Raw genomic sequence first — 23,633 nt, 5'->3', positions numbered from 1 at the left:
AGCAAATGCAGGACAGGCGGGTGTTTTGAACTTTCCTTTTCTCTTGTTCCCCACAGACCACCACCAGCTGGCTTCGGCCATGACGCAGCGCCCGGCCGCTGCTGGATCTCCGATCAGCCTTATCACCGTATCACTTACACCCGCTATGATGCGAGCTGTGCAATTACTCCTCTGCAACTCGTAGCATGCTATTGATGTGTTATTTCTTACTGCAATGTAGTGCTGCACGGTATATATGCAGGTTGCAAGTTTGGTTTGCGCATTGGTGCTTTACAGAATTAGGTCCTCGGAACAGGAAATGCACTTCCGTTAAACTAACTAATGTATGCTTATATACTTACAGATACGCCAAAACGCTGCGGATGGAAAAGGGTATCTCTGTCAGGAAAGACCATTGGTCTTGATGCCATGACTTATAATTGCTTTTGTGCTTCCCGGAGAAGACGTAGAACATCCGACGCCAGGTAGAGGCTGCCAGCAATGACCAATGGGCCGCCACTAGCTTGTTCACAAGCCCAATGGATAGCGCCGGAAATGTCTTCCCCAAAGGTTTGCACTTGTCCAATACCCGCGATTGATCGGACACATGAAGCCACCTCTTCTGGATCATTGGCCTTGACCCAGGGCATGCCATCCACGGGTCCGAACGCAGTGATCGCTACTCGATCGCCCGCCTTGATTATAGAATGAAACAAGGATTCTATATCCTTACCGCGGGAGGCCGCGATAACCCAGGTGACGTTCGTACCTTGCGGACGAAGTTTGTAATCCACATACTCTCCGAGAACCTCCGCCGACTGAGTATTGTGGGCACCATCCAGCAGAACAGGCTCTTCACGATCTGCCAATGGTTTCAGAACAAGCTTTTGTAGGCGCGCCGGCCACTCGACCTTTGACAGTTGTGGAACGAGCACATCGACGTCGATGTCGGGACGGAATCGGGACAGAGCAAGTTTCAAGGCCGAAACCGCACAGGACATGTTCGCTCGCTGGTGAGGTAGGAGATCGAGTGTAGCAAAGAGCCGACCGAGCGATGGGGAGTGATACTCTGGAGTATCGGGGCGTGTGAAGATCGCGTCGATGCCGAGTTCCTTGATGTGGTCTTCGAGGGTTCGGAGCACTTCAGGCGAATTGGTACCGTCTACAACACATGGAACACCCGATTTCATGATTCCAGCCTTTTCCCTTGCGATTTCTTCGATAGTATCGCCGAGGAGGAACTGATGGTCCAGGCCTATCTTTGCGATGACGGAGACCAAGACGTCGGTCAGGATGTTCGTTGCGTCCAGGCGACCGCCCATGCCCACCTCCACCACCCCAATGTCAACGCGCTCATGATTGAAGATCTCGAATGCAGTTGCAGTCAGTAGCTCAAACTCGCTCGCACCGATTCCCAGCGTCTGATCTCGAAGCTTGACTCTAGCTTCGATCTGCCGGAAGAGTGACTCTTGGACGACTTTCTCGCCGATTGTGATGCAGTCCCAACGATCAATCAGATGCGGGGAGGTGAAACGGCCACAGCGAACACCTCCCGTCGACAACAGGTGGGAGAGATAAGCGCTGATGGACCCTTTGCCATTGGTGCCAGCAATATGGATTGCCTTCCAAGTCAGCGGCGTCTGCTGGAGAAGGCGGACTATGCGACTAAGACCGAGCTCAATCATCCCTCCGAGTATGTGATGATTGATAGTTGAAAAGGACCAATCCTCATGATCAGAGGAAGATGAGGGACGAGGTGGTCATGGAGGGGAAAAGTGTGTTATCTATTTGACCTCCAGAAAACTTGCGCCGATCTGAGTTGCCCGCGGGATTCGGGTAAGATAATCATCGGGGAGCTGTCAGGTGCCGACCGATAAGGATCAATGCCTAAGGCATGGGGAGCCGAGGCCGGAAGCGGTCGTTACCGTACGTAATACCCCAGTCGGAGGGACAATAATCCAGGTAATGGTATCAATCTGGCAGAGTAACGCTGAGGGAGTATACTCGAAGTTGATCCATGGAATAAGTCGATCACCGCATTGTGATCAATGCCATTGTCAGTGAAACATTCAGTGGTCACGATTCATCTCAATTGACAACTCATTGATCATTGACTCTTCCCTCCCTTCAGCCTTTAGGCGCTGTACCGGATTGTACGCGGATGATCATTAGGGCGCCACCACCGGTTCTCCCAGCCACCCAGAATCCGCCAATGTTTCCCTCAGGCCAACCCGCGGCGCTACGACCGCAAGCCTCAGGCGCGAAATCTCTTCGCCTCCGCTTTTTACCCTTACGAGGAAAACCAAATCTCGCCGTTTCTCCATCAACACATCGCCCTGGTCGCTGTCCCCGCAATCTGGCCCTCTCCATTTAAGGACTCGCGTCACTTCACGCTACTTCTGGATGCGGCTTCTTTCTTTGATCTCCCTTCCTGTCTGGACCGTCGCTCCCTATCCTTTCTTTTCTCATCCTCTGTAGCCATGGGTATTCCGTGAGTCCACAATTTCTTACCCTACACAACTCTCGCCGCTGTCGGGATTCTACGCGCGACTCCGTCGGCCAAGAGCGCACGGAACGGCTGTCATATCTGACTGACATGATGCAGACTGTTCTGCGAGTCCTCCGCAGATGCCCCGAAGAACAATCCCGTCAAAGACCCGTGTGCCACTGCGCGCTCCGCAATTCGTCGCCAGGCTAGTATTCGTCGTCCCTCGCGCTATGGCGGCTCCGCCTTGCGCAGCGCAACCCTCCGGTCGCCTTTCCCTCGTCCGCTAGTAGATGAGATTGAGCGTGAGGCGAATGGTCTTCAGCGTCATGTGCGCTCTCCGCTTTCGAACTCTAGCAGCGCCGACGACCCGTTCGACCTGGCCCGCGGCCTCCTGGATTCCGATAGACGCGAAGCCGGCCAGCGACTGCTGAGCGATGCGCTCCGTCATGGGCGGCCTGGTCAGCGATTGAGGATACCGCGCAGCTCGGCCCTGCCCGATCTATACAATCGTCCATCACCGGGTGATGACACAACCAACCGGCCTGACCAGACTCATCCCCAGTTCACACCGCGTTTTGCTCCTGCGATTGCATACCATAGGACTGCATCTCCCCAAGCGCGCCCAGAAGCTGCTCGTCTATCCCCATTCCTTCGACCCGATGGACTTGGAAGCGATCTTTCGATCTCGGCGGGCTTTCCTACACTGCGACGTGTCGGTGAACGATCGATCAATGAGGCGAATCGTGCCAACCGCGAGTCGGCTATTGATGGTCTTGGCGACCGACAGAGAAGTCTGAGTCCTGATGACGATCATGCCAACGATGCATGGGAGACTCTCCTTACCACGATCACACCGGATACCAATCTTCCTAGTGCTGATTCGTCCTTCACGTCCGCATCGGCTTCTGGAACGAATGCTTCGACCGTCGGGACCTCCACGAGTTCGGCAACCTCGCTGCAGATGTCGAACCCTATGGAATCAGGCACGGGCACGGGCACTGTCCAGATGGTTCTTGATCCATACCCCGAGTTCTTAAATCCCTGTGACTATTCAAGCTCCAGCGATTCCGACAGCGATTCCGAAACAGGGATCTCATCCAACGCACTGTTCCGCCGTTACCGTCGTGTTCGCCAGATGGAGTCACTGAGACGTGCTCAGCATCTCCAGTCAACCATGAGCAACCACCCTCCTATCCCTACCATCTCCTTTGCATTTTCCGATTCCTCTTCTACTTCTACCGATCCAGACCTGCAGCAGATGCAAGCCATCTTAGATCGACTTGCGCGTCGCGAGGATATCCCCGAAGAATGGTGGGCGGCAGCTGGACTGTCCCGCACCCTTGGCCGCCGGCTCGGCGTGAACGATGACACTAACGACACTGATAGCGTGGATGGACCGCTCAGGTCGAGGTGATCATGTACCTTTCTGTCACTGTGTTAGATACCGAGAATTTAGTTAATAGGTCATCTTGGGGATGCTTGTGGTTTCGATTAGCGGGGGTCTCTTGTTTGGCGTTATGGGTGTCTCAGCCAGGGTCAATCGGCTGAATCAGTTATGAACGGGAATTACCCATTATGAGATGGAATTGATTTAAAGTGCATATCCGGGCACATATTGTACTCATATAACCTGGCTTGTCCAATGTCATTTGGTGTGATTCAATCATGATATAGGAAATAGTAGGAGTCGTATCAGCTTAGCCTGGGATGAGATAACTTCAAGTTGCTGCTAGCCGTGGACATGTGACCTCATGCATTGACCAGTTGTTCCTTGAATGGGAGTGAGAACGGCATTTGAATATCCCACATAAGCATTACCATCTATGCTCCACCAGCTGGAATCTTGAGATATACAAAAATTACCAAATAACATGCCGAGTGTACTTCATTCAGAGCCTACGAAGTATAACCACACGGTGCCTGATAAGTTAGCCGGTCCCCTGTGACGTATCTCACTATCGCTGGCCCGGCCGGAGTCAATGCGATCGCGAGCCCCCACTCTGACGACAAGCCCCGCCGACTTATTTATCCCATCGAGCCCGCCGTCGGAGCTTCTCGCTGTCTCCCAGAACTGCCATCCTCCTGTTTGTCGCCCATCACTCGGTACAGGTACCGAGGAAGTGTCTCTCCGATTTGGTTTCCCCATAGCAAACCTCTTAACTCCCATCCACCATCTTCCGCTCTTCAAAGCGTCCCAATCTTTGCATGCACGGGACCACGGATCTCTGTCCTTGAATCCATATAATACCTTCTTTCCCAGTTCACTTTCTTCGTATCTATTCCCCCCTATAAATAATACACACACCAATAATGGACGACCAAGTGAGCCGACTAGTCGATAAGATCTGGAGTAAGTCATCTATCTTTTCCCCGGACGAAGGAGGGCAACAATGCTCCGCAATCAGCACCCCCATCACCCCCGCAAAAAACTAACCAGGTTTCCCCAGACAAATTCCAATCCACACCCAAAGACACCCGCCTATTAATCGCCATCAGCGGGATACCCGGCTCAGGCAAGACAGAATTGGCTACCATGATGGCCAACCGCATCAATCGGCGCTACCTAACGCAACACCCCGAATCACCACAAGTCGCAACCAACGTGCCCATGGACGGCTACCATCTAACCCGGGCACAACTATCCGAGATGCCCGACCCGGCGTATGCCATCGCGCGCCGCGGCGCAGCATTCACCTTTGACGGGGAGAAGTTTCTGCAGCTGGTCCGGGCGCTGCGGGAGCAGGTGACGCCCGAGACGCAGAGTCTGTATGCACCGAGCTTTGATCATGCAGTAAAGGACCCAGTTGATGACGATATCTTAATCCCGGCGTCGTGTCGGGTGATATTCTTCGAGGGGAATTACTTGAGTTTGAACAAGGAGCCGTGGAATCGCGCGGCGGAGTTGATGGATGAGTTGTGGTTTGTGGAGGTGGATTTCGAGGTTGCGAAGAACCGGTTAATTAGGAGGCATGTTAAGGCTGGAATTGCGAGGGATGAGGCAGAGGCGGAGAAGAGAGTCTTGGAAAATGATTTGGTCAATGGGAAGGAGATTGTTGATTATAGATTGGATTTGCAAGAGCTGGTTGTCAGTCAGTATGATCCTGCGTGGGATGCGTGAGTGGGACATTTGGGTGGATGGAGATTTTAGAGTTATAGACGTTGGTCAAGACTCGCTGTTTACTAGACTTATACTTATGATTACCCAGACTCTTGGATATACGACATGCATGGAGAGATCATTAGCAATTGAAGACTTGCATTGAATGAATATTAGAGAAAGGATTTACTACCTCTTTGAAATCGAGCATCCTTGCACTTGTCAAGCCAAAAAGAATAATATCGATACCGGCCCGCATCCTACCCCATATCCAAATGGCTACATCTGCTCTATACACCTTTCGCCCCTACCAAACTTAGTCAAGAACAATAATCACCCTCTAGTATCCTACCCCAACTTCCGGAAAATAAACTAGCTGGACAAAGTACACTCAATATCAGTCGAGGGTTCTCGAGAAGGAAACGTAACCTGAAACTCCCAACACAGCCCAGTCATACACCCCCTCAGGGAAATTCCAGACTGTGTGAAAAGTAACCCCCTACCACGCTTGCTATATGCCTCCACGATGGGCAGATATACTCACCGATCCGAATCCACCCTGAAGCGCTACAGCCTGCAATAAATTTGAGATTTTAGGGAATATAACAGAAGAAGAACATGCTTTTGCTAAAGAAAATTACACCACTTTATATGCTTGTATGTGGCTGGAAAAGAAGAGACAACTTCCCTGACCAGATCAATTGACCGTTGTATGTGGATATGCAGATATTCTCCCTTATGCATCTAGTTACAAGCAACCATGCAGCACCAGCACACACACATATCACTTTCCCTGAAATTTAGCATTACCTGCTCAATTGCCATATTGAATGTCGAAACCAAGGCTGCAAAGCGGTGTTACAGTTTGTATTGCATTTGCCGCAAGGGCAGATGCAGAGGATCCCTTCCCTAGTCGTTAAATGTCTACTGAAATTAGACTATTGGTGAGACTTGCTGCTTATGATTATTATGGGCTTTTGAGGGTTTAGGGTGAAAGATCCTTCCTAGAAATAGTGCAATCTGTTCGTATGTTATGGTATTGGCCTTGAGGATCATACTTGATCTACCTTCAGACGCTGCAGCTTGTTCGGAAGTAGGCCGGCTCCTTACCTGGGACTCATTATATAGGTGTGGATGTTGTCATTGTGAGTTTGTATCTGCTTTTTAAGTGATAATTATTGGTCACTTGGTATTGCTGATGTTGTGACTATTGCGTTATGGGGTATGGTGGACAATTAGCTATTTACTGTGGAAGATAGTAAAGATGATACATCGACTTAGTAATGAGGGAATTAAGAGGTACGCTAAGAACATGCTCATCAGATACAGTCCGAGTACTTATTAACTCATGAATACAAATAACTATTCCTCATGTCCACTAGAAGGATAGGAGTGAGGCCCGGGCGCTAGCCGAGCTGGTCCCTGGCGGACTCCACCCGAGTCTTCGGGCCATTGGCCAAGACTTCAACTCCCGGCAGCGAAATGAAGGATGGATCGGCAGGGTCGATGCCTCATGGGGCGGAGTGGTCTGGCCTCACTCTCCTTTATATCAGTACGCTGGTCACTCTTATCCTCCCTAGTCACTTCTCCATAGACAATTTTAGCTTCTCAGCAGTCTCTCTTTTATTGTAATTGCATTACATTCAGCCAATGCTTGGATAATCGCTCGTTATTACGTTCTTTTGTTGCCTTCTCGTACCCGGTTCTCATATGCTTGTTGCTTGAGCTCTGAGAGCTCGACAGCATCATGATGTTCGCTCATTTTGCTTTCCTTGTCTCATTTCTGGTCTTTGGAGGCCTCAGCGTAGCTACACAGACCCCGCCATGTTTGGTGTCTGCCATGAGGTATAACTGTGACAGCGAGATCACTGCACTTAGTTTGGTCGCCTGCTAACCTAGTATAGGTCTCAAACGGATTCTGATAACCTCCAAAATATTTGTGCGACGAATGTAGGCAAAGTTTGGGCCAAGATCGTGGAGTTTTGCGGGGATGAGAGACAATTGGCTCTGGAGCAGTTGAAAGATACCTGTACATCTGCAGGCTACACAATTGGTATGTTTTGAACTTAAATGACGCTGTGCCAAAGATGAGAGACATTTGACTCTACTTATGCAGCATACCTACCAACAACCTCGTCCGGCATCGCATCCCATTCCACCGCTCTTTTCAGCTCGACCAAGCCTAGCTCCGTCATACCTAGTTCAACCGGCATCTCCACTTCGAGCTCTGTCCCCGATGCCAGCTCTAGTGCTTGTCCCAGCACTCATCCTAACCAGACCATTTCGTTGGGATCGGCTGACCGTGGCGCGTCTGCTGCTGCGTTTGCGGCCGTTGTTTTTGTCGGATTTGCGGCGACGTTATAGATCCGGTTATTCCGCTTCGTATATTACTCAGAAAGTGCTCTGAACCCTTGGACACCAATGATGTTGAGTACATATTGGGCGCAGACCGCGTCACTTTAACCGCGTCTTCTCCACCGGTGTAGGCATCCGTAGGCAGCTCTCCGAAACCCGCTGGGAGGCGGAAAGCTCATACGTAATATATCCTAGTGGGGCTTAGGTTGCATGGGAATCATGATGGTACGTAGTCGAGGGTCGGCGGAAACCATATCCTGCAAACGGATATACGGTGTCCGAGGCTCGGAGCTGATTTGTAAGAAGCCCGGCAGTTGCTGAGGGACGTGGCGTGAACTGAAAGAAAACTCACACGTGACTGCGCTCGTCGCGCGTTCCCGCCAGCCGGACAAAGATTGGCGGCGCACCAGTCAGCGGGCTCGTATGCAAAGGGCAACCCATTTAGTCCAAACACGAAAATTCGCGTGGATATCCACCGTAACGCGTTTGCCCCGGCGACATCAAATATCTCCTCCCATCTTTCTGCCCCTCCGTCTTCTCTCTCCTCTCATTCCTCATCCTCCCCTCAGCTCCTGTCTTCAGGACATTCTTTTTGTGACGATTTCTCCTCTCAATCCTCTCTTATACATATCCAAGCCTTCTTTTCTCTACTACCCTAATATTATTTCCATATACCCTTTGTTCTAGTTTCTTTTCTCGTTGTCTATAACCTCACTGTCCAAAATGTTTGTCTACAAGAGAGGTCAGTACGAGTTATACATGATTTCCTGCTCTGGGTGGAATGGATGCCCGTTTATTGAGCGGAATGGAACTTGCCACCCTTGCAACCGTCAGTGCTAACTTTGAATACAGACGGACGCAAAGAACGCGTGCAGTTCGACAAGATCACTGCTCGTGTGTCGAGGCTGTGTTACGGACTTGACCCCGAGCATGTCGATGCCGCTGCCATTACCCAGAAGGTCATCTCTGGTGTCTACCAGGGTGTCACCACCGTTGAACTCGATAACCTGGTAGGTTTGCAGCCGCTACAATTGGCAGAGCAAGTGCTGATAATTCGACTTAGGCTGCCGAAACTGCTGCGTACATGACTGTCACACACCCTGATTACGCCATTCTCGCTGCCCGTATCGCCGTTTCCAACCTCCACAAGCAGACCAAGAAGCAGTTCTCGTTGGTCATCTCAGATCTCTACCACTATGTCAACCCCAAAAACAATGCTCCTGCACCAATGATATCAAAGGAGACATACGAAATAATTATGAAACATGCCGATGAACTCAACTCGGCTATTGTATACGACCGTGATTTCAACTACAACTTCTTCGGTTTCAAGACTTTGGAGCGGTCCTACCTGTTGCGGATCAACGGAAAGGTGGCTGAGCGTCCCCAGCACCTGCTGATGCGTGTTGCCGTTGGTATCCACGGCAGCGACATTGAGAAGGCCATCGAGACCTACAACTTGATGTCTCAGAAGTACTTCACTCACGCCTCCCCGACTCTGTTCAACGCTGGTACTCCCCAGCCCCAGCTCGCCTCTTGCTTCCTCGTCGACATGAAGGAGGACAGCATTGACGGTATCTATGACACTCTGAAGACTTGCGCTATGATCTCCAAGACGGCCGGTGGTATCGGTCTGAACGTGCACCGCATCCGTTCTACTGGCTCCTACATTGGTGGTACCAACGGTACCTCCAACGGACTTGTTCCTATGCTTCGTGTCTTCAACAACACTGCCAGATACGTTGACCAGGGTGGCAACAAGCGTCCCGGTGCTTTTGCCATCTACCTTGAGCCCTGGCACTCGGATGTCTTCGAGTTCCTGGATCTCCGTAAGAACCACGGTAAGGAGGAGGTCAGAGCTCGTGATCTGTTCTACGCCCTGTGGACCCCGGATCTGTTCATGAAGCGTGTTGAGGCGAACGGTGACTGGACCCTGTTCTGCCCCAACGAAGCCCCTGGCTTGGCTGATGTCTACGGTGACGAGTTCGACGCTCTCTACGAGAAGTAAGTTTGTCGGTTTGTATATCGTCGACTCGTGCTAACAGTATTGTAGGTACGAGAAGGAAGGCCGTGGCCGTCGTACCATCAAGGCTCAGAAGCTGTGGTACGCTATTCTGGAGGCTCAGACCGAGACTGGTAACCCCTTCATGCTGTACAAGGATGCTTGCAACAAGAAGAGCAACCAGAAGAACCTCGGAACTATCCGTAGCTCCAACCTCTGCACTGAGATCATTGAGTACAGTGCTCCGGATGAGGTTGCTGTCTGTAACCTTGCGTCTCTTGCCCTGCCCACTTTCGTCGACGCTGCTCGCGGCGAGTATGACTTTGGCAAGCTCCACGAGGTTGTCCAGGTCTTGGTCCGTAACCTGAACAAGATCATTGACATCAACTACTACCCCGTCCCGGAGGCCAAGAAGTCCAACTTCCGTCACCGTCCCATTGCTCTGGGTGTCAATGGTCTGGCTGATGCTTTCCTTGCTCTGCGCCTGCCCTTCGACTCGGCCGAGGCCAGACAGCTGAACATCCAGATCTTCGAGACTATCTACCACGCTGGTTTGACCGCCTCGTCCGATCTCGCCAAGGAGTTCGGAACTTACGAGACCTACGAGGGATCTCCTGTCTCCCAGGGTATCCTCCAGTACGACATGTGGGACCGCACTCCCACCGACCTCTGGGACTGGGACTCCCTCAAGGCCAAGATCGCCCAGACTGGTGTCCGCAACAGCTTGCTGGTCGCCCCCATGCCCACTGCCAGTACCAGTCAGATCTTGGGCTTCAACGAGTGCTTCGAGCCTTACACCTCCAACATCTACTCCCGCCGTGTCTTGGCTGGTGAGTTCCAGGTGGTCAACCCCTGGCTGCTGAAGGACCTGGTCGACCTCGGCCTGTGGTCGGACAACATGAAGAACCGCATCATTGCCGAGGGTGGTTCCGTCCAGAACATTCCCAACATCCCCAGTGACATCAAGGCGCTGTACAAGACGGTGTGGGAGATCTCCCAGCGGACGATCCTGCAGATGGCTGCGGACCGTGGTGCGTTCATTGACCAGTCTCAGTCCCTCAACATCCACCTGAAGGAGCCCACCATGGGCAAGATCACCAGCATGCACTTTGCCGGCTGGAAGATGGGTCTGAAGACGGGCATGTACTACCTGCGCACGATGGCCGCCTCTGCGCCCATCCAGTTCACCGTCGACCAGGAGCAGCTCAAGGTCGAGGACACCAACGTGGCCCGCACCAATGCCGCGTACAAGAAGCGGGCTGTCGGCGCTGCCTCCAGCACGTACTCTGCTGTTCCCCGTGGCCAGGCCCCGGTCAACGGACACAGCGAGAACGGTGTCAATGGTGTCAACGGCTCCACCAACGGCAGCCCTCGGGCTCTTGCTGCTGATGCCTCCGCTCAGGAGAACGGCCCTCAGGAGGAGGACAGCCAGCAGGAGAGCGAGGAGCGCGAGAACGACATCTACTCGCAGCAGGTGCTCCAGTGCAGCATTGAGAACAAGGAGGCGTGCATTATGTGCCAGGGTTAGGCACATACCTCGTGTTCTTTCCTTGTCTGATCTGGTCCGGTTTGATTGATTGTCTTGGCGTCAGGGTTGTAATTATATCACGAGATTGATGGATACTTTTTGCTTCTTGCGCATGGTTCATGGGAAATGACTGTATTTACTGTTATGGTTTTCTTCGGTATAGGAATTTATCTGACTATATTATATTATATTCATTCCTTAGTAGCTAGCCTATCAGTCTATACCAACTGTACGGATGATTTAATGATCCCCCGCCTGATTGGGCATATAATCCTTAGCCGTCTGCTTGGTCTTATCCATGCCCTCGTTGGCCTTGTTCTTGGCGTCTTGGGCGTACTGGGAGGCATCGGAGTCTATATACCAGCAGAGGATCTCCGTTAGCATTACTCCGATTTTCCCTTCCAATTCCCCCTAGTCAATAATAACAAGGGAAAGAAATCGACATACTCTGCTGCTGCCCCATCATCTGGTTATAGTAATCCTGGCCCTTGTTCTTGGCATTTTCGAGGTTCTTCTTGATGGAGTCCATTTTGTTTCAACTTCCTATTGTCATTGTTGTCAATAATTGATTCTTTTTCCTTGTTGCAAAAAACGATGGGATATACGTACGAGTTAAAACTTGTGAATATCACTTAAGTCCAGAATAAAATTATTTAATTTTTCCTTGGTGTTAGTAGAACGGTCAATGGATAGTTATGTGCAGGTAGGTATCATTCTTATATGGTGGTCATGAATGCAGATGAATCATAGACTTTCCTCCTATGACGTTGAGCAGAGTCTAGAAGGTTATTGGGAGGGAAAGGTTATTTAGTCTATGTTAGAGATTATCTACGTAGAATAGTATGTTGTGGTGGATGTCAGAAATGAGTTTATTTGCTGGTTGATTCGGAAGTTGTCGGTTCCATGGGTGGGGAGGGAAGGGTAAGGCTGTGGTGGGTGTGGGTGACATCTTCGACTTCTTATTCTTCTTATTCCGTACTTCACCTATCTAATCTGCTTCCGCTATGAATTCAGTGCACAAGATGATTAATCATGGATGGTCATGTTTCCGTAATGGTTTGATGGGTGACTTACTAGTTAGCTGCTTAGTAGTAGTTAGTGAGGTAGCTCAGCTATTAACTAACTCATTACTTATGTAACAATGTAGTTAACGATCTACGATGAATCTGTGACAGATCCAACTCCAGTCAGATCTTAGTCATATCGGGCCGTTTCAGTAACTCAGCAGTTAAAGTAACTATGGATGTTTCTGTTCATTAAGTGTAGCACACCCCTGCAAGCGCCAATCCAACACCCTCAGAAATCAGGTAAATCAATTCATTTTATCTAGTTATAGGGGCTATACCCCTGTTTCCTGTGAACGTACGAAAATTATGAGTAAGTAGGAGCTTGGCGAATTTTTATCTTGACTGACTGACTGACTATTTACTGTTCTATTGAGTGGGTGTATGTGTATAGATGGGTCGGTTGGTTAGTATTCACTACTATTTACTGAGTATACTGTATGTACTTCAAGTAAGTGAGAAGATGTCCTCATTACTACTTCACCTACTTCACTAGTAGCTACTACAAGGAATGGGTTATACTATCCATCCAACTCCGAAATCCAACAACTTAATGAACGGGTACCTGCGCCTGCCAACAATACTATTCTCATCCCCATCCTTTCCATCATCCTTCATAGCTACCATGATATTAGTTTAGCTTACTCGCCAGCATATTTATCCCCACGAGTATCTGCACCTAACCGAGGCCGAATCAGGCTGAGTTGAGTAACATTGGGGGCTAGTGTGTTTGACCAGCGCGGTGGATCTGGGGGCTGCAAGTTGAGCTGAGCTCCTTTCCTACGTAGTAGATGTTGGAACTCTAATGATGACAGGTTGGACTGTATATTGAATGGGACTGAAGGATCAGTAGTAGGTAGTATTCGGTGGTGGTTATGCTATATCTGGTAGTCGTGTCTGGGTTGTGTTGGTTTCAGTGTGTTTGTTATTTCTATAGTCTGTAGTAGATTCCTGTATGTTATTTAGTCTACATGACGATGGTAAGGATTGTGTTGTATGTTGTGGTGTATCAATTAATTTGGGGGTTGTTTTGCTTTTTTGTGATTGTTGGTGGTGGTGGTGTGGTGATGGTATGGATGTGCATGTTTACTTACACAGTATGGGAGGTCGGACATACTTCTGAGTAAGATACCCTGTGAGATACTTCGGGTAGGACGATCGGAATGGTGATTGGAATGGGGAATTTGATAAAAATGATCGGTGGAATGCGGAAATATCCTCCGCTTCATTTTTATCAATGCTGCATTCAATCAATGTTGATCTTTGTTAATGATGTAATGTACAGTGAATATATTCTGTACGCGACTGGATAGAGGGGTAGAATCTAAAGTATCAGCACTACACATCATAAGTCAGTCTAGATAGTAGATACACCGTAGTACTCGGTGGATGATCAAGCCACGCGAGTGACGGATGAAACGGACGATGGAGCCCTGCGATAGAGTCCGGTTGGCTGGCTTGGCGTCTCGCCTGATATTCAGATTTCAGATCCGTCAGATGGATCTGACTGTTAATTGTGCGAAAGCACCATTGAGTGTTTCACATCTACCAGTGGCGTTCGTCCCGAGGATTGGACTGCCTAGACCACACTATTAGATTTAGCGGCGCGAAAAGAAAGACCAAAACAACCGAATAAGACAGTCGTTTTGCGAATGGACGCGGCTGGACTGTCCTGCAGTAGCCCACCGGTAGGGCAAAAAAGTCAGATCAGGGCAACATCCCTGCCACTAAGGATGGTTCCCCTCTTTTCCTCGCACCACACGAAATATGGACTGTGTACAAAGCGAAGGGGAGATGCTGCTGACGAGATGTGACTGGTCGGTGCCTGGATGTGCGACACGTCAACTTGGTCTTCAATAGGCCGTGTTCCCTTTGATGGGCTCCAAGACCCGCCGAGTTCGCCACATCAACATTCGGCCCGGTGAAACCTGAACCTGGACCTGAACAGATGACGGCACCTGATTGTTGTAGTTTCAGTCCCGTCCAGCCTATTCTAGTTCGACTTTTTGTGTGTATTCGGCAAAGACCATTTAGTATTCTCGTGTCGAGTGGCTTAGTGGTCAGGCACCGCCCATTTCCCTCCTTTTGGGCGGAACGACCCAAGGATTGCCACGCTGATCCCCCTGAAGGAAGCGGAAAAGAGAGCCCTGCAGGCAACATGACCGCACGCTTCCAGCTGAAAGGCGGTTTCTCCCAATTTCCCCAACCAAAAGTCAGTGCAGGCAAGGAACGGTAGAGCGTGGCTGAACTAACGCACCAGCAGACTACTCAAAAGTCAATCCGAAGAACAACTGCCCACTCTGGCCCCAGTTCAGCCAGTGAGAGGTGTCTGTGCCATCCAGGCACGGCTTGGTGAGACACTGGCGTCAATGCGAACCGCCAATCAGCCAAACTACTGGGCCTGACCCCGAGGATTCCGATCAGACCCTGCCAGATTGGTTGTGTGCCTGGAAGTAGAGTATTTTTTTGACTTTATTTTTCGTGTTCTTTATTTGCTTCTTTCAAGGTAACAGCTGTAAGATGAGATGGCTGCGTCAGGTACGAGGGAGAGCTCCCCAATCAGACCGAGGAGGATGCTGCGCTGGTTCCGGGCCGCGCCCGACCACTGCCAACCATGGAGGACGAGATTGCCCTGGGAAGACCGGTGAGGGTCGGGCAGTGAAGGGCTTAACGGGCATTGGCGGAGATCGAGGGTTCACGAGCTGTTGGCGGTGGGGGGGAGGAAAGAAAGAGTGTGGGTCTGGGGGGTCAAAAAAGTAATTGGACTAAGTGGAGTCTAGGCTTCATTCATGAGAGAGCGAGATTGAGAAACAGAGAGTGAGGGTAAGGAAGATGGATTCTTTGGTGTTGTTACTTGTTGGTGTGGTGGATCCCGACGGTGATTCACCCCCCCAAATACCAATTGGTACCATACACACCATACATCCATCCATACATACATACCACTGGCTCCAATTCCAATACAAATACTCTCCCTCTCCCTCCTTCGTTTCTCGCCTGCTTCTTTCCCTCTCCTCTTCCACCTCACAGTCCGTCCTCTCTTTGACGCTCGGTAATTCCTTCTTTCCACCCTCATTCCTTGGGTTTTTTGCTCTATACTGCTGTGCAGTACGCATTCCTTAGACTCCTCTGTCGACCAGAGCATCAATCCTTCCAAAAGAAAACAGTGACCCTACATTGTCAACCAAAAGCAAATCACTCCACCAAACAACCACCACAATCCTATATCAAACAACTCACATCCATTACAATGGCCCCTCTTTCCAAGTCTCTCGCCCTGGCCGGCACTCTCTTTGCCGCCTTTGGCTCTGCTGCTCCTGTTGAGAAGCGCTCAACCGAAGTTGTTTACCAGACCGTCACCTCCGTCGTCTGGACCACTGTCGACGTGACCACCACCATCTACGGCGCTGCCCCTACCGAATCCGCTGCCGCTAGCCCTACCCCCGACTCTCAATACCAGGTGCCCGGCAACAGCCAGCCTGAGCAATCCGTCAACTACCAGCCCTCTTCCTTCACTACCTCCACCTCCACCGCTTGGGGCGCTGCTTGGACCCCCGAGCCCGCATCCTCCACCACTTCGACTTCCACCAGTGAGTGGGAACCCGCCTGGACTCCTGCCCCCACCAGCTCCAGCTCCACCAGTGAATGGGAGCCTGCCTGGACTCCTTCCACTACCAGCCAAGAGCCCGCCTGGACCCCCTCCACCACCACCGTTCCCGCTGCGGCCACTACCTCGGCCTCAAGCTCCAGCGGCAGCAGTGGTAGCAGCGGCAGCAGCAGTGGATACTCCGGTAGCTGCTCCTCCGGGTCTCCTTGCACGGGTGATCTGACCTACTACGTGGCTGGACTGGGATCTTGCGGCATCACCAGCAACGGCAACACCGACATGGTGGTTGCGCTTCCCCATGGCATCATGCAAGACAGCGACTGCGGCAAGACCGTGAAGATCACCTACAACGGTGTGACCGACTACGGCACCGTCTGGGACAAGTGCATGGGCTGTGACAATGTGTCGATCGACCTGTCGGAGAAGCTGTTCAAGAAGTTCGGTACCGAGTCCGAGGGACGCTTGACGGGCGCGGAGTGGTCCATTGAGTAGATGGCCGGGATGGAACGAAATTATTTTACCCTTCTTGTCACTCGTTGATTGACTGATTTAGATATGATGATTTTGATTTCTTGTTTATACCTTAGCACAAACACATTCTTTAGATTGTCCTGGGGACGAATCTATCTGCAGTATGACTGACGTGTATGTATCACGATTAGAATGATTAAGAGAAAGAAGAAGAGGAATAAGACTGTTGAACCTGTCTTAGCCAACTTGCCAGAGCGCTTCGTTCCACTCCCATATCCGTAGGACCATCGTCATCGTCCATCCCTCTTTTAGACTGACAATCCAGTCCCCTCAAGCGACAAATTTCCTTCTCCCGACACCCCCTCCCACAAACTAAGACATTGTACCCCCTAGTCCGTCTCGCCCAATACTGGTTAAACACATTCCAATCCGTCTCCATAACATCCGTCAGCTTCGCCCAGAAGTGCGGTCCAATGTCAGCTCCGCCACCAGCACCAATGCCATTCGGCACTGTACCAGCCCCATTAGGATAGACATACTTCCCGTAAGCTTCCATAGCAGAGTAATACCTGACCCATACTGGCTCACCTTTTCCCCTATTAGTGGTGGTGCTCTTACTATCCTCATCACTATCCCCCTGAAGACCATGTATAAACGGAGGAAATCTCGCAACATACTCCTCAAAATCCAATACCTTCCACCCACCCCCACCACCACTAAACTGCACATCAAACATCCTAAAAGCAGAATACCCCGACGTAGGCGTCATCGCCGGCGCCATCATCTCCACGCCTATCACATCTTCCCTTTCCCCTTTCTCCACTGTCACCTCGTTGTTGTTGTTCTCCACAGTGATCTTCCCTTGCCGGTGCCGGTGCCCCTGATTCTCATGACTATCACTATCAATACCAGCACTCCCATTACTACTACTGCTACTACCAGAAGAATGAAAAGAACGATAAAACACCCCAAACGTATCAACATGTCCATGACCACAAAACACACCCACGACCGTATCCTTGTACCTATAGAGTATTTCCCGTAGGAAATTCGCATACGCAGGTAAAGTATCTTTACTCGAGATAGGGATATGCGTTATCAGGAGGACTTTATGTCCTTCTTGTTCCGCGGTGTGGAGTTCGGCGATCAGCCACGTGAATTGCGCCAGTGGGTCAATTGGCATAGGGGTCGTGTAGAGGAGGAGGTTGAGATGGTAGTAGAGGTTGCTGTTGTAGGAGATTATTTTTATTTTGATTTTTGGGTTTGTTTCTTCCTCTTGTGTGGGTGATGTGGGAGGGAGGGTATGGGTATGTGTTGTTGCGTATGCGCCGGAGGTAGTAGTTCTTAATGTAGGGTTGTTTTGGAGTGTTCTCCAGTGGGTGGTTAGTGCGGTGTAGGTCCATTCTACATCTACTAGTTCTTTGGGGATGTTTGGACTCCCTGGGAAGATGTTTACGGGGTGGGTGTCGTGGTTTCCGATGGCGGCGTAGATTGGGTGGTGGTTGTTGTTGTTGTTGTTGTTTAGTAGGGTGTGGAGGGCGGAGTTGGTCGCGTTGAAGCTTGCTAGTACTGATTCCTGGCTTGTGTTCCAGATGTCGTGGGCGACAATGTCGCCGGTGAACAGGGTTAGGTGTGGTTGTTGTGGTTGTAGTGTGAAGAGCATGTTGTGTAGTAGTTTCAATGGGGGATCGCAATGTGGACTTCCCCAGGTTGAGCATGGGGTTTTGGACCGGCCTGGGGCATCGTTGGCGTGGTATTGGCGGCAGCAGATGGGCTTGCGGCAATGGGTGCTCGTGCCGGGCGTGTATTGGAGGTCGACGTGGGTGTCGCTGATGTGGGCGATTCGGAGGGTTATATTGTTATTTTTGTTATTATCTTTGGTGGTGGTGGTGGTGATAGGGGAATATAGTGGTGGAGGAGGAGGAGGAGGAGGGAAGGTCAGGTTGATAGGAGGAATCGGCGGATACGGACACAAATCCAACACGCTGGCACAAAAGGTTTGCGCGGTGTCTGATGGAATGGACAGTTGACGAAGCACATAGTATGCGCTGGGGACTTGGGAGGCTATGAGTCCGGTGCAGAAGTCGGCGTCGAGGATCTGGGAGGATAAGATTAGTGAAATGTCCGAGGTGGAGACGGGTAGTATAGTATTTATTATTTACCTTGCTTAGTATGCATACTTCGGTGAGGATGGTCTGGAGGGTCGATGGACCGAGTTGAGATGCTTGTTGAAGTGATTTGAGCAGCGTCTATGGGCGCAGATCAGCGTGGTCCATGACAATCTGGATGAACAGTCAGTCAGTCACCTCGCAGGCAGTGCAGCTGGTCGCAGCTTGAATGTCGTGCCAGATGATCTGGGTCCAGGTTGGCGCGGTGGTGGCTGTCGCTAGGACGGCCAACAGAAAGGCGGGTCTCATGAGAAGATACTGCATTGAGGGACTGACTGACTGCTGCTGCTGTTGCTGCTGGTCGGGGTTTTATGGCATGGTGATGGCCGGGCGTCGAATTGGGACATTTTGAAGGGCTCCATGTGATGGCTGGGCGGGAGTCAGCAGAGCAGAAAGTACTCAGAATTGAGTTGGTGGATGATACTCAAAGTTATTTAAGGTACTTGGCAGATGCAGATGCAGATGCAGCCATATCAGTAGCAAGCAATATTGGGCAGTTAGGGTTGGGACGGTCGGGGATAATGAATAGTTGAAGAAATAGTGGGAGAGAAGAAGTAAGTTAAACGGATAGTTATTATCCCATGCATCTCCCGTCCCCTGCAGTATATCCAATCAATTGGTGGTATACTGTTGGTACCCCTTTCATATTCTTTTGCTCACTATCTAATTATTAACGGGCATTTCTGCATACTCCATGCAAGATAGACGACCACCATGCAATTTAGCCTGCATTTCAGGCCGGCTGGCTGAAGGAACTGGAATGTCCAGCACATCTCCAAGACCATCCAAGAATGGCTGCGAACAGCTTCAATCTTGGCGCAACACGCGAGGAGCCGCCGATCGTCGGCTTTGCTATTTGGATCATCCCAATAAACCGTATTCCTGGATCCTTTGGACAACATAAAAACATAATATCGTCACCAACTAATATAATGCTATTATCTAATCCGGGGGACCCACGCACACAAAGAAAAAAACACTGGGACTTTGTTAGTATTACTACTAGTATTAAGTATTTTTTAGTTTTATTTTAACCTTCCAGGCTTGACTTGACTTTCTCTTCTTTCTCTGTCTCCGCTTCCCCTCAATTTCTGCATCCACTTTTCCCTTTCTTCACCTCATCTCTTTCCCACCATTTTACTCACACAATCTCCCCTCTCCACTATAACCTCTCCCTCTTTGATCTTCCTATATATCATCTTCCAAGATCATGCTTTGATCCGATCATGGCCCGACCTCCCTGTCCCCCCTCGTCTTCCCGCTTCGCCCTTGTCGCCCCAACTTCGTCATGCAAGACCAACGGCCCGAGGTTCTCACCGTCTCCATCGTCTTCTTCGTCATCGCAACTGTCTTCGTGGCCCTGCGCTTTATCTCCCGTATTTTTATAGTCCAGAAGGTCGCCCTTCATGACTATCTGATGCTCTTGGCCTGGGTACGTCTTTTATTTTCCCCCCGTCCTCAACTCTCGTCTTGAGTCAGCTCCTCATCTCCGATCTTCCCGCAGGTCCTCGACTTCGGCTTCTCCTTCTCCCTCTTCTATGCCACCCACAAAGGTCTGGGTCTGCACGATACCGATATTCGCGAGGACCAGCGCGCCGGCCTCAATCGCGCCGACTATGCCTTCACCGTCCTCTACGTGAGTCGCCCGGGACTCCTTCCTCCGCCATCGCTCCCCTCTGACTGCCCCAGAACCCGGCCCTCATGGCCGTCAAAACTTCCATCCTGGTCTTCTACCTAACCCTCACCCAAGGCGAGAAGGTCTTTCGCTTGGCCAACTACGTGACCCTTTTCGTCGTCAATGCCGCCGGTCTCGCCCTGACCCTCGTCAATGTCTTCCAATGTCGTCCCGTCAGCGCCGCCGTTTCCTATCCCTTGCCCGAAGGTGCCAAATGCATCGACATCCTGACTCTATACTTGTCCTCGTCGCCGGTCAACATCGTTACCGATCTGGCCATTCTCTTCCTGCCCAATCCCATTCTTACGCAAATGCGACTGCCGCGCAAACAAAAGATCATCCTCGTCATCACCTTCAGTTTTGGATTCTTTGTCGCCGTCGTCGACGTCATCCGCATTGCCTACATTCAAGATGCGGCCACCTCACGTCAGATCGCGTTGAGACAAGTCCATCTGCAGGATACTCCGGGTGATGACCTCAGCTGTACGTCCCCTGTCCTTTCTTTCTCCCTATTTCCTGCTGATCGCCCCAGGGTACGGGGCGTTTTCATTTATGTGGTCCGTCATCGAAGTCAACGTTTCCGTCATCTGTGCCTGTGTGCCCAGTCTCAAGCCGCTCGTCGCGCGACTCATCCCGAAGCTGATCCGTGACACTGACGGGAGCTCCCAGGCCACAGACCTTCCCCTGCCCGCCCCTGATCCTCCACCGGAGCTCCCGACCATCACCGGGCCTCCTACCGCGCGGCGCGCGTCGCGCTCACAGCAGTCCGCCATCCAGGACAATAAGCCGTCGCATTCGGAGAGCCATAGCAGTCAGGCCGCTTCGGCCCGGGTGGATCTGGCCGATATGTTGACCACCGCGCCCGAGGCGCCTCCGGATGTCGAGAACCGAACGAACACCGTCACCACCACCACGTCGTATCCCCCCAGCATCACCTTTTTCGATTTTGTCAATATGAAGAAGCCGGCCAACATGTTGAAGCTGAGCAACAAGGAGTCCATCGCGCCGATCGCGCTGACGACCATATTGTTCTTCCTCTGGGGATTTGCCTATGGCTTGCTGGCTATCCTGAATGAGCAGATCCAAGATATCCTGCGTCTGGACGTCTGGCAGTCGTTTGGTCTCCATGCGGTCTACTTTGGGGGGTATCTCGTGGCGCCGACGTTTGTGGGGGGCGTTGTGCTGAAGCGCTGGGGGTTCAAGTGCACCTTCATCACCGGGCTGTGCATCTACGCCTGCGGCACTCTGGTCTTCTGGCCGTCAGCCGTGCTAACATCGTACCCTGGCTTCATTGTGTCCAATTTCATTGTGGGCAGTGGACTGGCGGTGCTCGAGACGGCCGCTAATCCGTTCATTGCGCTATGCGGACCGCTCGAGAATTCGGAGATTCGGCTGAACATCTCGCAGGGCGTGCAGGCGATCGGCAGCGTCGTGTCGCAGCTGCTGGCCAAGAAGGTTCTATTCAAAGCTGTAACCGACGTGAGCACTCTAGTTGACGTGCAGTGGACGTACTTGGGCATCGCGCTGTTCGATGTGCTCCTCGCTCTCGCTTTCTATTACCTGCCTATTCCAGAGGCATCAGACGAGGATCTCGAGGAATTGGCCAACCGCCGCCGCGCCGACAACCGGGCCACTGTCGCCGGCGTCCCCGTGGTCTGGCTGACACTGGGGCTCGGCGTGTGGTCTCAGTTTTTCTATTGTGCCGGCCAAGAAGTGATATCGATGAGCTTCGACAGCTACGTCCGCGCCGTGCACCCGCTGTCCTACCTCAGTCCCTTTGAGCAGCTCACGGTCGCGCACACGGTGTTCGCGATCGGCCGCTTTCTCGCCGCCTTTCTGCAATGGTTCCTCAAACCCCGCTGGATACTCATGCTCTCTTACATCGGCATGATTCTCTTCTCCATCCTGTGCATGAAAATGACCGGGCGGGCCGCCGAGGCCATGGCTATGATGGTGTACCTGTTCGAGAGCGGCGCATTCAGCATCATCTTCGCCATCTCGCTCCGCGGTACCGGTCGACACACCAAGACGGCGACCGTACTGCTCACAGTGGCCATCAGCGGCGGTGCCTTCTTCCCATTCGCGCAGTACGCTGCCGAGCTGGCAGGCGGGATCCGCTATTCCTACTGCGTGCTGGTGGCGCTGTTCAGCGCGGGCGCCATCTTCCCCATCTACCTCAACATAGTACCGGCAGCCAAGAAGCAAGTGGACCCGGTACCAAACGAGCACCTGCGGCACCCCCGCCGGCGCAGTCGCATCAAAGCCAACGTGATGGCGCGCGAAAAGGAGAACCCATCGGTGGGTGGGGTCCTCTCGCGCCGGCGCAGCGTAGTGTCGGAGCCGTTGCCGACGGTGCAGCTAGCCGACCACACGAAGCAGACGTCGGGGGGATTGATGCATGAATTGGCGCCATGGCCAGAGCAGGGGGGAGAGCGTGCAGAGCGGGCTGATTAGCCTTTTTTTTTTTCCCTTCTCTTCTTTCATTCTACTATACCATTGTTGTTTTGACTATCTCTACGGGAGGAGATTTGCCATGATACCCTATACTTTTGGATTGTGTTTTAGCGTGGAGTTGGCTGTTGCATTGCTGGAGTTTTGTACATATATACTTGCATATATGCGAACTAGCTATTTGAAGTAGTTAGTGCATTTATTAATACTGACATTATACCCAGATGAAGAGTAATCAGAGAGATAATGTAGGCCAGCGACAAGTAGTAACAACACTACTACCTACGATTACCTCATGATACAACATAGTAAATACACCCGAGACACAATCTGCTCAATTAACACTTAGTGATTCAGCCCACCTCTTTCTCATCTATATAGTACTTTAATACTCCTTGCAAGTAGCAATTATGCAAGCATAATCATCACTTCAGGGTTATCTGTGCGTATTTTTCTCCACTAACCAACCAACTAACTAACTAATTCGTCATATATACATACACCTAAGTAGTGAGTGAGTGAGTGAGTGTCCTACTTCGTAAAGGGAAGAAAAGAAAAGGCAACGTTCATCATAAGTCGCAGGGAGGAGTTTCCTGCTCGATAGGTAGATACTAGATGCACGTGGTCTTGACGCCCATCGCCGACACCCCCAACTCTTTTCCATAACCCAATTAATTAATCATAAGCAGTCTTGGGAAGAGTAACAATCTCAATCTTGGGAGGCATTCTTTTCTCGTGAGGGGATCAG

At 51.2% G+C, this 23,633-nt stretch overlaps 10 protein-coding genes across 10 annotated transcripts; 6 read left to right on the top strand and 4 right to left on the bottom strand.

The window, feature by feature from the left end:
• Positions 1-409: 409 nt before the first annotated feature.
• Positions 410-2,062, bottom strand: BO85DRAFT_119787 (dihydrofolate synthase). The gene has a single exon (XM_025653903.1). It carries the CDS (start codon positions 1,662-1,664, stop codon positions 414-416), a length of 1,251 nt encoding a protein of 416 aa, XP_025519800.1. The 5' UTR covers positions 1,665-2,062; the 3' UTR covers positions 410-413.
• Positions 2,063-2,290: 228 nt separating this feature from the next.
• On the top strand, positions 2,291-4,135 carry BO85DRAFT_474441 (uncharacterized protein). Its single transcript, XM_025662661.1, has 2 exons — positions 2,291-2,470; positions 2,585-4,135. The coding sequence occupies exons 1-2, from the start codon at positions 2,460-2,462 to the stop codon at positions 3,879-3,881; spliced, it is 1,308 nt and encodes a 435-aa protein (XP_025519799.1). The 5' UTR covers positions 2,291-2,459; the 3' UTR covers positions 3,882-4,135.
• A 148-nt stretch (positions 4,136-4,283) lies between these two features.
• On the top strand, positions 4,284-5,767 carry BO85DRAFT_445277 (kinase-related protein). The gene is made up of 2 exons (XM_025659222.1): positions 4,284-4,817; positions 4,915-5,767. The coding sequence occupies exons 1-2, from the start codon at positions 4,778-4,780 to the stop codon at positions 5,583-5,585; spliced, it is 711 nt and encodes a 236-aa protein (XP_025519798.1). The 5' UTR covers positions 4,284-4,777; the 3' UTR covers positions 5,586-5,767.
• A 1,299-nt stretch (positions 5,768-7,066) lies between these two features.
• Positions 7,067-8,022, top strand: BO85DRAFT_445276 (putative GPI anchored cell wall protein). Its single transcript, XM_025659221.1, has 2 exons — positions 7,067-7,409; positions 7,469-8,022. Exons 1-2 carry the CDS (start codon positions 7,312-7,314, stop codon positions 7,626-7,628), a joined length of 258 nt encoding a protein of 85 aa, XP_025519797.1. The 5' UTR covers positions 7,067-7,311; the 3' UTR covers positions 7,629-8,022.
• Positions 8,023-8,447: 425 nt separating this feature from the next.
• Positions 8,448-11,679, top strand: BO85DRAFT_445275 (ribonucleotide-diphosphate reductase subunit RNR1). The gene is made up of 4 exons (XM_025659220.1): positions 8,448-8,661; positions 8,772-8,929; positions 8,983-9,923; positions 9,973-11,679. Exons 1-4 carry the CDS (start codon positions 8,643-8,645, stop codon positions 11,447-11,449), a joined length of 2,595 nt encoding a protein of 864 aa, XP_025519796.1. The 5' UTR covers positions 8,448-8,642; the 3' UTR covers positions 11,450-11,679.
• Positions 11,680-11,689: 10 nt separating this feature from the next.
• BO85DRAFT_483892 (uncharacterized protein) lies at positions 11,690-11,978 on the bottom strand (the record flags this gene model as incomplete). Its single annotated transcript, XM_025663196.1, has 2 exons — positions 11,690-11,802; positions 11,897-11,978. 2 exons carry the CDS (start codon positions 11,976-11,978, stop codon positions 11,690-11,692), a joined length of 195 nt encoding a protein of 64 aa, XP_025519795.1.
• A 2,003-nt stretch (positions 11,979-13,981) lies between these two features.
• Positions 13,982-14,886, bottom strand: BO85DRAFT_119757 (uncharacterized protein). Its single transcript, XM_025653901.1, has 2 exons — positions 14,771-14,886; positions 13,982-14,703 (listed from the first exon to the last, which is right to left on the bottom strand). The coding sequence occupies exon 2, from the start codon at positions 14,671-14,673 to the stop codon at positions 14,221-14,223; it is 453 nt and encodes a 150-aa protein (XP_025519794.1). The 5' UTR covers positions 14,674-14,703; positions 14,771-14,886; the 3' UTR covers positions 13,982-14,220.
• Positions 14,887-15,518: 632 nt separating this feature from the next.
• On the top strand, positions 15,519-16,700 carry BO85DRAFT_119648 (RlpA-like double-psi beta-barrel domain-containing protein). The gene has a single exon (XM_025653900.1). It carries the CDS (start codon positions 15,764-15,766, stop codon positions 16,610-16,612), a length of 849 nt encoding a protein of 282 aa, XP_025519793.1. The 5' UTR covers positions 15,519-15,763; the 3' UTR covers positions 16,613-16,700.
• An 87-nt stretch (positions 16,701-16,787) lies between these two features.
• On the bottom strand, positions 16,788-19,023 carry BO85DRAFT_483890 (Metallo-dependent phosphatase; the record flags this gene model as incomplete). Its single annotated transcript, XM_025663195.1, has 3 exons — positions 16,788-18,689; positions 18,772-18,840; positions 18,898-19,023. The coding sequence occupies 3 exons, from the start codon at positions 19,021-19,023 to the stop codon at positions 16,788-16,790; spliced, it is 2,097 nt and encodes a 698-aa protein (XP_025519792.1).
• Positions 19,024-19,700: 677 nt separating this feature from the next.
• On the top strand, positions 19,701-23,112 carry BO85DRAFT_388955 (putative MFS monosaccharide transporter). Its single transcript, XM_025656729.1, has 4 exons — positions 19,701-20,191; positions 20,264-20,395; positions 20,449-20,917; positions 20,967-23,112. Exons 1-4 carry the CDS (start codon positions 20,048-20,050, stop codon positions 22,886-22,888), a joined length of 2,667 nt encoding a protein of 888 aa, XP_025519791.1. The 5' UTR covers positions 19,701-20,047; the 3' UTR covers positions 22,889-23,112.
• The last annotated feature ends 521 nt before the right edge of the window (positions 23,113-23,633 follow it).

This window comes from Aspergillus piperis (genome assembly GCF_003184755.1).
Source record: "Aspergillus piperis CBS 112811 unplaced genomic scaffold BO85scaffold_2, whole genome shotgun sequence".
Classification (NCBI taxonomy): domain Eukaryota; kingdom Fungi; phylum Ascomycota; class Eurotiomycetes; order Eurotiales; family Aspergillaceae; genus Aspergillus; species Aspergillus piperis.
Note: the sequence above shows the minus strand (reverse complement) of the source record. Positions and strands in the feature narration are given on the sequence as shown.